Genomic DNA, 12,711 nt, shown 5'->3' on the forward strand with positions numbered 1-12,711 from the left:
CCTCTCCTGTGTGATACTGTCTACTGAGCCATGTATCTAATCCTCTCCTATGTGATACTGTCTGCTGAGCCGTGTATCTAATCCTATCCTGTGTGATACTGTCTGATGAGATGTGTATCTAATCCTGTCCTGGGTGATACTCCTGCTGTCCTTGGTGACACTTCAGACATTTCTGGTCACCAACAAAATGGCTCTGCACTGTGTCCCTACATGTCATTCTCTGTTATCTGTTGTAAACACTCAGATTGGGAGGGGGGGGCGTGCCATCAAACACAGGAGAGCAGACACCGCCCACTTTACTGCAGCTGTAATGTGAGCTTTTTATACAGTGGGATTTCTGTAGGATTTCAGAAGCTGCTCCCCCTAGTGTTTAACAGTGGAAACAGTGGAAAATATCAACCTTTTTATTTTTTTTTTATATTTTGTTCAATTAAAAAAAATAATATTTAACCCCTTCACGACCATGGACGGATATATCAGTCATGGAGCGTGTCCCGTTAAGCACCGCCCCCTGCCGCGGGCAGGCGGTGGTCAGCACACATATCAGCTGTTTTCAACAGCTGACATGTGTGCCTGCTAGCCGTGGGTGGAATCGCTTCCACCCGCGGCCATTAACCCCTTAAATCTTGCTGCCAAAGTCTGGCAGCAAAATCTAAGGCTATGTGCACACATTGCGTAAATACATGCAGTTACGCTGCGCTTTGTAGCACAGCGTAACTGCATGCGTCCTGCGTCCCCTGCACAGTCTATGGAGATTGTGCAGGGGCCGTGCGCACGTGGCGTCTTAGAGCGCAGCGCTTCGGCTGCTGCCCGAAGCGCTGCGTTCTAAGAAGTGACATGTCACTTCTTCCGTGCGCTTTGCCGGCAGCTCCTGCTCTGTCTATGGCAGGAGCTGCAGGCAGAGCGCATGGAATCGGCTTTTTTTTTTTTCTCTACGGACATTTTCTGCAGCGATTTGAAGCGCACGTCTGCTCTTCAGATCGCTGCAGAAATTTCTGCAGGGCTAGTACGCAACGTGCGCACATAGCCTAAATGCGCGCGGCCATGTTTTTTACTTACCGCCGCCCCCACCGGAAGTCACGTGCGTGATCACGTGACTATCGGTGGTTACCATTGTAGCACAGGGTCATGTGATGACGCCTGCAGCTATGATGTTTCACTTTCGTTTTCCCTCGGCACGGAACAGAGGGAAAAAGAAAGTGACTGTATCTGCTGTTTACAGCTGTATAGCTGTGATCAGCAGATAGATAATAGCGATCGGATTGCTGATCGCTATAGCCCCCTAGGGGGACTAGTAAAATAAAAAAAAAAGTAAAAAAAAGTTTTAAAAAATTAAAAAAACAAAAAAAAAACCCTAAAAGTTCAAATCACCCCCCTTTCTCCTCATTGAAAATTAACCCCTTCAGCCCCGGGGCACTTTCCGTTTTTGCGTTTTTGTTTTTTGCTCCCCTTTTTCCGAGAGCCGTAACTTTTTTATTTTTCCGTCAATCTTGCCATATGAGCGCTTGTTTTTTGCGGGACAAGTTGTACTTTTAAATGAAACCATAAGTTTTACCATATGGTGTACTGGAAAACAGCAAAAAAATTCCAAATGCGGAAAAATTGCAAAAAAAGTGTGATGGCACAATAGTTTTTGGGATGTTTTATTCACGGTGTTCACTATATGGTAAAACTGATTTGTGGGTATGATTCCTGAGGTCGGTGCGAGTTTGTAGACACCAGACATGTATAGGTTTACTTGTATCTAAGGGATTAAAAAAAATTCATAACTTTGTCCAATAAAAGTGGCGCACGTTTTGCGCCATTTTCCGAAACACGTAGCGTACTTATTTTTTGGGATCTATGGCTCAGTGACGGCTTATTTTTTGCGTCTCGAGCTGACGTTTCTAATGTTACCATTTTTGCGCAGATGCTACGTTTTGATCGCCTGTTATTGCATTTTGCGTAAAACTTGCGGCAACCAAAAAATGTAATTTTGGCGTTTGGAATTTTTTTGCCACTACACCGTTTACCAATCAGATTAATTGATTTTATATTTTGATAGATCGGGCATTTCTGAACGCGGCGGTAAATATGTGTATATTTATTTATTTTTTAACCCTTTAATTTTCAATGGGGGGGAAAGGGGGGTGATTTGAACTTAGGTTTTGTTTTGTTTTTATTTTTTAAAACTTTTTTTTTTACTTTTTTTTTATTATTTTACTAGTCCCCCTAGGGGGCTATAGCGATCAGCAATCCGATCGCTATTATCTATCTGCTGATCACAGCTATACAGCTGTAAACAGCAGATACAGTCACTTTCTTTTTCCCTCTGCTCTCGGCCGAGGGAAAACGAAAGTGAAACATCATAGCTGCAGGCGTCATCACATGACCCTGTGCTACGATGGTAACCACCGATAGTCACGTGATCACGCACGTGACTTCCGGTGGGGGCGGCGGTAAGTAAAAAAAGAGAATTTTGTTTACTTACCGTAAATTCTTTTTCTTGTAGTTCCGACATGGGAGACCCAAACCATGGGTGTATAGCTAGCGCCTCCGGAGGACACACAAAGTACTACACTCAAACGTGTAGCTCCTCCCTCCGGGCTATATACACTCCCTGGATGACAATCTACCCAGTTCAGTGCAAAAGCTGAAGGAGGACATCCACCCATAAGTAGAGATAGAGTAAAACTCGGCAAAACCAGAACTCTGTCTACTAACAACAGCCGGTGAAACACACGGAACAAAAAACTGCCAACAGGCAACAGGGAGGGTGCTGGGTCTCCCATGTCGGAACTACAAGAAAAAGAATTTACGGTAAGTAAACAAAATTCTCTTTTTCTTTATCGTTCCTTCCATGGGAGACCCAAACCATGGGACGTTCCAAAGCAGTCCATGGGTGGGAAATAAACCAAACTGAGAAGTAGGCAAAACCTAACTTCACAAATGGGCGACAGCCGCCTGAAGGATGCGTCTGCCCAAGCTCGCATCTGCCGAAGCATGAGCATGCACTTGGTAGTGCTTCGAAAAAGTGTGCAGACTGGACCAAGTGGCAGCCTGACACACCTGCTGAGCCGTAGCCTGGTGCCTGAAAGCCCAGGAGGCACTGACAGCTCTGGTCGAGTGCGCCTTAATCCCCGGCGGGGGAGGCACCTGAGAACACTGGTAGGCATCGGCGATAGCCGACCTAACCCAACGAGCCAGGGTCTGTTTAGAAGCAGAGAGACCCTTGCGCTGACCCGTGGTTAGCACAAAAAGTGAGGTGCACCGCCGAAAAACGGCGGTGCGTGACACATAGATTCGGAGCGCCCGCACCAAATCCAAGGTGTGCAACGCCTTCTCAAAGCGATGCACAGGGGCCGGACAAAGAGAGGGCAATGAAATGTCCTGGTTAAGGTGGAAGGAAGACACCACCTTAGGAAGAAAGTCCGGAGTCGGACGAAGAACCACCTTGTCTTGGTGAAACACCAAAAAGGGGGATTCCGAAGAAAGCGCAGCCAAATCAGAAACTCTCCTGAGAGAAGTTATGGCTACTAGAAAGACAACTTTCTGTGAAAGTCTAGACAAAGGAACCTCCCTGAGAGGCTCAAAAGGGGGTTTCTGTAAGGCCGTGAGGACCAGATTAAGGTCCCAGGGATCCAAGGGCCGCCGGTAAGGAGGGATGATGTGAGATGCGCCCTGCATGAAGGTGCGCACCTGAGCCAGTCGGGCGATACGCCGCTGGAACAATACCGACAAAGCCGACACCTGTCCCTTGAGGGAATTGAGGGACAGACCTAACTGTAGACCTGACTGTAGAAAAGACAGGATGGTCGGCAAGGAGAACGGCCAAGGAGCATGGCCGGAAGAGCGACACCAGGACAGGAAAATTCTCCAAGTCCTGTGGTAAATCTTGGCCGAGGAAGACTTCCGAGCCTGAGTCATGGTGGAGATGACCTCAGAGGGAATGCCTGAAGCCGTCAGGATCCAGGACTCAAGAGCCACGCCGTCAATCTGAGAGCCGCAGAATTCTGGCGGAAGAACGGACCTTGAGAGAGAAGGTCTGGGCGGTCCGGGAGATGCCACGGCACCTCTACGGACAGGCGGAGCAGATCTGGGTACCAAGCTCGCCTGGGCCAGTCTGGAGCAATGAGTATGACTCGACGGCCCTCCGTTCCGATCTTGCGCAGAACCCTGGGCAGGAGCGCTAGAGGGGGAAACACATAGGCCAGACGGAACTGACACCAATCTTGAACCAGTGCGTCTGCTGCGAAGGCTTGAGGATCGTGGGAGCGAGCCACGTAAACCGGAACCTTGTTGTTGTGCCGGGATGCCATTAGATCCACTTCCGGAGTGCCCCACTTGCGGCAGATCGATCTGAACACTGACGGATGCAGGGCCCACTCGCCGCCGTCCACGGTTTGACGGCTGAGATAATCGGCCTCCCAGTTTTCCACGCCTGGGATGTGGACTGCAGATATGGTGGACTTGAAGTCCTCCGTCCACTGGAGGATTCGTTGAACCTCCAACATCGCCAGACGGCTGTGAGTCCCGCCCTGGTGATTGATGTAGGCAACCGCTGTCGCGTTGTCCGACTGAACCCGAATGTGCTTGCCCGCCAACAGGTGGTGAAAGTCTAGGAGAGCTAGAAACACAGCTCTGATCTCCAGCACATTGATCGGGAGGGCTGATTCGGACGGAGTCCAAGTGCCCTGTGCTCGGTGATGGAGAAATACCGCTCCCCAACCGGAGAGGCTGGCATCCGTGGTGAGGATCACCCAGGACGGAGTCAGGAAGGAGCGTCCCTGTGACAGGGAGAGGGGCTGAAGCCACCACTGAAGGGAGTTCCTGGCCTGTGATGACAGAGCCACCAGCCTGTCCAAGGAAGAGATCCGCTTGTCCCAACAGCGGAGAATGTCCAGCTGCAAGGGACGCAGATGGAACTGGGCAAAGGGAACCGCTTCCATTGACGCCACCATCTGACCCAGCACCTGCATGAGGTGTCTGATGGAATGACGGCGGTGCCTCAGCAGAGAGCGCACCGCCAGACGAAGGGACTGCTGTTTGACTAAGGGCAACTTGACAAGTGCCGGCAGAGTCTCGAATTGCATCCCTAGGTACATAAGTACCTGGGTCGGGATCAGAGTGGACTTGGGCAGGTTGACAAGCCACCCGAACTGAACTAGCGTGGCGACAGTGAGAGAGACACTCCGCTGGCAGTCTACACTGGATGAGGCCTTGACTAGAAGGTCGTCCAGGTAAGGAATCACTGCCAATCCCTGGAGGTGCAGGACCACAACCACTGCTGCCATGACCTTGGTGAACACTCGAGGGGCCGTGGCTAAGCCAAAGGGAAGAGCCACGAACTGGAAATGTTCCTCTCCGATTGCAAAGCGTAGCCAACGCTGGTGTGAGACCGCAATAGGCACATGCAGATAGGCATCTCTGATGTCGATGGATGCCAGAAAATCTCCTTGGGTCATTGAGGCAATGACCGATCTCAGAGATTCCATGCGAAAGTGCCGCACCTGAACATGCTTGTTGAGAAGCTTGAGATCCAGGATGGGCCGGGAGGAACCGTCCTTCTTGGGGACTAGAAAGAGGTTTGAGTAGAAACCGCTGAACCGTTCCCGGGCGGGAACCGGAACAATTACCCCGTTGGCCTGCAGGGATGCCACGGCCTGAGAGAAGGCGGCGGCCTTGGAGCAAGGGGGTGTGGACAGAAAAAATCTGTTTGGCGGGCATGAAAGAAAATTCTATCCTGTAGCCGTGGGAGATAATATCCCGCACCCACTGATCGGTGACGTGTTGGAACCACACGTCTCCAAAGTGGGAGAGCCTGCCACCGACCAAGGACGTTGCTGGCGCAGCCAGATAGTCGAGAGGAGGCTGCCTTAGTGGCAGCGGCTCCTCCGGTCTTTTGAGGACGCGGCTTTGCGCGCCAGTTCGATTTACGATCCTTGGCTGCGGTAGTGGACGCGGTCGAGGGCTTCGAGGATGACCAGTTAGAGGAACGAAAGGAACGAAACCTCGATTGGATCCTGCCCTGGACAGGTTTCCTGGCCTTAGTTTGAGGCAAGGAAGTACTCTTCCCGCCAGTAGCCTCCTTGATTATGTCATCCAGCTGTTCCCCAAACAGCCGGGACCCAGCAAAAGGGAGACTCGCAAGGTACTTTTTTGAGGAAGCGTCTGCTTTCCACTCTCGAAGCCACAAGATCCTGCGGATCGCGAGGGAGTTAGCGGAGGCCACCGCCGTGTGGTGAGAAGCCTCCAGGATGGCAGACATGGCGTAGGATGCAAAAGCCGAAGCTTGAGAAGTTAAGGTCTCCAGCTCAGGCATAGAGTCCATGAGGGAATGCATCTCCTCCAGAGAGGCAGAGACTGCCTTGAGAGCCCACACTGCCGCAAAAGACGGGGAGAACGAGGCTCCAGCCGCCTCATATACAGACTTGGCCAAAAGGTCAACCTGGCGGTCAGTGGGATCCTTAAGAGAAGTGCCATCAGCCACAGCCACGACTGTGCGGGCTGAGATTCTGGACACCGGAGGGTCTACCTTTGGGGACTGAGGCCATTCCTTAACCACCTCTGGTGGAAAAGGAAAACGGTCATCTGAACTACGCTTCGGAAAACGTTTGTCAGGACAGGCCCTGGGTTTGGTAACAGTGGTCTGAAAGCTGGAGTGGTTAAAAAACATACTTTTAGCTTTCTTAGGTGAGGTAAACTGGTGTATCTCTACCAGAGAGGCTTGTTCCTCAGACTCTGGTGGGTTGAGGTTCAGTACGGAGTTAATGGACGCAATCAAGTGACTAACATCCGCATCACCCTCAGACAAGTCAATGGGATACATAGAGGTAGCGTCTGAGCCCACAGTAAACGAGTCCTCCTCAGAGCCGTGAGGAAGAGGAAGGGGAAGGGTCCCTGCGTCTCCGTTTAGGGGGACGGGGTCCTGGGACATGCTCTGGGAGCTCTGCAGAGCTAGAAGCAGCCGAAGCACTCTGAGAAGGGGGCTGATGCATGGTCAGCAGTGTCCGGGACAGCTGCCCCATGGAGTCGGCAAAAGACTTGGAAATAGCTTGTGAAAAGGATGCTACCCAAGCCGGGGGTTCAGCCACCGGGGCCAAAGCAGCCGGAGGGACCCCTGCGGAGGCTCCAGGCTGAGACACAACCATGTTAGCACAGGCATCACAATGTGGGTATGTGCTTGGCTCTGGCAGAATTAGCTTACAAGCAGTGCATATAGCGTACATGTTTGCAGCCTTGCTCCTAGTGACAGACATGCTGCTGATGGTGGAGGCTCTGCAGCCAGAATACACTCCTGTAGAATGCCTGAGAGTGTAATAAAAGTCCACAACCAGAGGTTGTGGCTTACCAGCCCGTGCTCTCTGTGTGCCCTCCGGATTCCACCGCTCCCCTGTGAAGTGTCAGCCTTCCTGACAGTATGCAGCTGCAGCATCCAGCGCCTTCCAGTGTAAGAACGCTGAGAAAATGGCGCTGGGAGAAGGAGGGGGGGCGTGTATAAGCCCAAGAGCGGGAAAAACGGAGGGCAGAGAGATACAGGACGATATACAGGGGAGGGAACATCTCCCCAGAGAGGAGTGCCCTCCCCTCTGCTGGTCGGGCGGTGGGCGGCGCTGTATGCAAAACATGCAGAGAAGCCAAAACCGAAACTAGGCCCAAACAGAAGCCGGGGCCTAGATTTAACAATGCGGCCGACAAGCAGGCACCTTCGGCGCGGTTCTCAGGGGAAATCCCCAGAATCGGCCGGAATTTACAGTAACGCTAAAACACATACTGTCCCCCTAATAAAAGTACCCGGGACCCCTGAAAAACGTCTCTATACTTAGCTTTGAGACGCAGGGCCATGTCCCTGGAGAGGGGGGTAAATGCTCCTTCCAGCAGGGACCAGACAGGGCTGCGGATGGAGACCGGTCTTCTAAAAGCAGAGAGGACCGTGGAGGCTCCCACTTCAACCCAGAGCCTCTTAGAGGATGTGAAGGAGCGCGGCATGTGAAGGCTCCAGCCTTATAAAGTCAACCTTAACAGCACCGCCGACAGAGTGGGGTGTGAAGGGACATGCCGGGAGTCCTGACTGGACCCGCTTTTCTTCCAAATCTTTAAAATAAAATAAAAATGAGAAAAAAATATCAGAGAATGCAAGTGTGTGTATCCTCCTGAAACACAAAGTATTGAACTGGGTAGATTGTCATCCAGGGAGTGTATATAGCCCGGAGGGAGGAGCTACACGTTTGAGTGTAGTACTTTGTGTGTCCTCCGGAGGCGCTAGCTATACACCCATGGTTTGGGTCTCCCATGGAAGGAACGATAAAGAAAACATGGCCGCGCGCATTTAGATCTTGCTGCCAGACTTTGACAGCAAGATTTAAGGGGTTAATGGCCGCGGGTGGAAGAGATTCCACCCGAGGCTAGCAGGCACACATGTCAGCTGTTGAAAACAGCTGATATGTGTGCCGACCGCCGCCGCCTACCCGCGGCAGGGGGCGGGGCTTAACGGGACACTCTCCATGACGGATATATCCGTCCATGGTCGTGAAGGGGTTAAATGGTTAAAAAATAAATAAATATACATATAGTTTGTATCGCCACGTTCAGAATTGCCCGATCTATCAAATATAAAATCAATTAATCTGATTTGTAAATGGCGTAGTGGCAAAAAAATTCCAAACGCCAAAATTACGTTTTTTGGTCGCCGCAAGTTTTACGCAAAATGCAATAACAGGCGATCAAAACGTAGCAACTGCGCAAAAATGGTACCATTAGAAACGTCAGCTCGAGACGCAAAAAATAAGCCGTCACTGAGCCATAGATCCCAAAACATAAGAACGCTACGTGTTTCGGAAAATGGCGCAAAACGTGCGCCACGTTTATTGGACAAACTTGTGAATTTTTTTTAACCCCTTAGATACAAGTAAACCTATACATGTTTGGTGTCTACAAACTCGCACCGACCTCCAGCATCATACCCACACATCATTTTTACCATATAGTGAACACCATGAATAAAACATCCCAAAAACTATTGTGCTATCACACTTTTTTTGCAATTTTTCCGCATTTGGAATTTTTTTTGCTGTTTTCCAGTACACCATATGGTAAAACTTATGGTTTCATTTAAAAGTACAACTTGTCCTGCAAAAAACAAGCCCTCATATGGCAAGATTGACGGAAAAATAAAAACGTTACGGCTCTCAGAAGAAGGGGAGCAAAAAACAAAAACGCAAAAACGGAAAGTGCCCCGGGGCTGAAGGGGTTAAACAAAACATTAAAACATTATTACTTTACATTTTTTCAGTTATTGATTTTTTTTTTTTTTCTGACGATACATTCCCTTTAATTTCTAATGTTGAAAAATCAAACTGTGTTGAAATCTATTGAGAATAGTTCAATGTACAATATACATTCACTCATTTTTGTGCCTGCCTTCAAAGAACAGTCTGTAGCCATTATTAACTCAGTTTTTGGTTTGTGAATGTAACGGAAGTTACCATGGAATGACACGTATGATAGCTGGACATTTCCATCTTGTTTGTACTTGCGTATAATTGTTTGTACAGATGAACGAGGCACTTTCAGGTATCTGGAAACTGAAGGATGAACCAGACTTGTGCAAGTCCACAATTCTCTTCCTGAGATCTTGGCTGATTTGTTTGGATTTTCCCATGATTCTGCACAATGAAGCAGTGTATTTCAGGTGTGAATTAAAATACATTCACAGAAGTGTCTCTAATTAACTCAGATGTTGCCAATAAACCTATCAGAAGCTTCCAAACATATGACATCATCATATGGGCTGTCCTATATTGTTGAAAGGTATAGGACTCTTCGCATATGTAAACTTTTGCCTTTGCGGAAAGTAATAAAAATGCCTTAAACATTTTCTCTCTCTCTAATTATTCTGGCATTTGGAAAATATAAATAAAGTTGGTTCCTAATTGACCTAAAACGGGAAAGGTTTATTCTGATTTCATGTCAGATAGTGAGAAAAACCTGCAGATGTGTCTTTTTAGATAGTGTATGTAGTGTTGGGATAGCATCTCGGAAATGGGAATAACCCTTTATCTTCCCAACAATTAATTGTCCGAGGACTTCATACCCAGACTTTCAGCCAAATCCACTGATATCGGCGTGTTCGGCCAACATTAGTCTAATATGTATGAAGGCAGACAACACTTTCAATATCAGATTCAATTGTTCCGCAGTTTAACAATTGTGGCAGCAATGTTGCAGGCAATTGTACTCACCAGAGTGAAGACAAGCATCAGTATCTTCCTCTTTAATTTTAATATCTTCCTGTTCAGTTTTCGGTGCAATATCAACAACTATAATATTCAAGTTTTCCTCCTGAGTTAAAAGTAAAGAAGGGAATTTTGTTACTTACCGTAAATTCCTTTTCTTCTAGCTCTTATTGGGAGACCCAGACGATTGGGGTATAGCTACTGCCCTCCGGAGGCCACACAAAGCACTACACTAAAAAGTGCAAGGCCCCTCCCCTTCTGGCTATACCCCCCCGTGGTATCACGGGTTCTCCAGTTTTAGTGCCAAAGCAAGAAGGAGGAAGCCAATAACTGGTTTAAACAAATTAACTCCGAATAACGTCGGAGAACTGAAAAACCGTTCAACATGAACAACATGTGTACCCGCAAACAACAAAAAAATCCCGAAGGACAACAGGGCGGGTGCTGGGTCTCCCAATAAGAGCTAGAAGAAAAGGAATTTACGGTAAGTAACAAAATTCCCTTCTTCTTCAGCGCTCTATTGGGAGACCCAGACGATTGGGACGTCCAAAAGCTGTCCCTGGGTGGGTAAAGAGATACCTCATGTTAGAGCTGCAAAACAGCCCTCCCCTACGGGGATGTCACTGCCGCCTGCAGGACTCTTCTACCTAAGCTGGCATCCGCCGAAGCATAGGTATGCACCTGATAATGTTTGGTGAAAGTGTGCAGACTCGACCAGGTAGCTGCCTGGCACACCTGTTGAGCCGAAGCCTGGTGTCGCAAAGCCCAGGACGCACCCACAGCTCTGGTTGAGTGGGCTTTCAGCCCTGAAGGAACCGGAAGCCCAGCAGAACGGTAGGCTTCCAGAATTGGTTCTTTGATCCATCGAGCCAGGGTGGCTTTAGAAGCCTGCGACCCCTTGCGCTGGCCAGCGACAAGGACAAAAAGTGCATCTGAACGGCGGATAGGCGCCGTGCGAGAAATATAGATTCTGAGTGCTCTCACCAGATCTAGCAAACGTAAGTCTTTCTCATACCGGTGAACCGGCTGAGGACAAAAGGAAGGCAAGGATATATCCTGATTAAGATGAAACGAGGATACGACCTTAGGGAGAAACTCCGGAATGGGGCGCAGCACTACCTTGTCCTGGTGGAACACCAGGAAGGGAGCCTTGGATGACAGAGCTGCCAGCTCAGACACTCGCCTAAGCGATGTGATCGCAACAAGAAACGCCACTTTCTGTGACAGGCGAGAAAAGGAAACGTCCTTTAGAGGCTCGAAGGGCGGCTTTTGCAGAGCAACTAGTACTCTGTTCAGATCCCATGGATCTAACGGCCGCTTGTACGGGGGCACAATATGACAGACCCCCTGTAGGAACGTGCGCACCTTAGGAAGACGTGCTAGACGCTTCTGAAAAAACACAGATAGTGCCGAGACTTGCCCTTTAAGGGAGCTGAGCGACAAGCCCTTTTCCAACCCCGATTGCAGGAAGGAAAGAAAGGTGGGCAATGCAAATGGCCAAGGGGATACTCTCTGTGCAGAGCACCAGGATAAGAAAATCTTCCACGTTCTGTGGTAGATCTTAGCAGACGTTGACTTCCTAGCTTGTCTCATTGTGGCTACGACTCCTTGAGATAATCCTGCGGACGCTAGGATCCAGGACTCAATGGCCACACAGTCAGGTTCAGGGCCGCAGAATTCTGATGGAAAAACGGCCCTTGGGACAGTAAGTCTGGTCGGTCTGGCAGTGACCACGGTCGACCGACCGTGAGATGCCACAGATCCGGATACCACGATCTCCTCGGCCAGTCTGGGGCGACGAGTATGACGCGGCTGCAATCGGATCTGATCTTGCGTAACACTCTGGGCAAGAGTGCCAGAGGTGGGAAGACGTATGGGAGCCGGAACTGCGACCAATCTTGAACTAATGCGTCTGCCGCCAGAGCTCTTTGATCGCGCGACCTCGCCATGAATGCCGGGACCTTGTTGTTGTGCCGGGACGCCATTAGGTCGACGTCCGGCACTCCCCATCGGCGACAGATTTCCTGAAACACGTCCGGGTGAAGGGACCACTCCCCTGCGTCCATGCCCTGGCGACTGAGGAAGTCTGCTTCCCAATTTTCTACGCCTGGGATGTGAACCGCGGATATGGTGGATGCTGTGTCCTCCACCCACATTAGAATGCGCTGGACTTCTTGGAATGCTTGCCGACTGCGCGTCCCTCCTTGGTGGTTGATGTATGCCACCGCTGTGGAGTTGTCCGACTGGATTCGGATCTGCTTTCCTTCCAGCCACTGTTGGAAGGCCAGTAGGGCAAGATACACTGCCCTGATTTCCAGAACATTGATCTGAAGGGTGGACTCCTGCGGAGTCCACGTCCCCTGGGCCCTGTGGTGGAGAAACACTGCTCCCCACCCTGACAGACTCGCATCTGTCGTGACCACTGCCCAGGATGGGGGCAGGAAGGATCTTCCCTGAGACAATGAGGTGGGAAGGAGCCACCATTGTAGAGAGTCCT

The 12,711-nt window shown here is 49.9% G+C and overlaps 1 protein-coding gene across 2 annotated transcripts in view; it reads right to left on the reverse strand.

The window, feature by feature from the left end:
- LOC142311151 (uncharacterized) overlaps positions 1-12,711 on the reverse strand; it is a 59,151-nt gene that overhangs the window by 27,086 nt on the left and 19,354 nt on the right. For both annotated transcript variants that reach the window (XM_075349319.1, XM_075349318.1), the window contains exon 6: positions 10,221-10,320. In XM_075349319.1, coding sequence (XP_075205434.1) covers positions 10,221-10,320 — 100 coding nt within the window. The remainder of the gene's footprint in view (positions 1-10,220; positions 10,321-12,711) is intronic.

The sequence above is a fragment of the Anomaloglossus baeobatrachus genome, chromosome 5 (genome assembly GCF_048569485.1).
Source record: "Anomaloglossus baeobatrachus isolate aAnoBae1 chromosome 5, aAnoBae1.hap1, whole genome shotgun sequence".
Taxonomy (NCBI): domain Eukaryota; kingdom Metazoa; phylum Chordata; class Amphibia; order Anura; family Aromobatidae; genus Anomaloglossus; species Anomaloglossus baeobatrachus.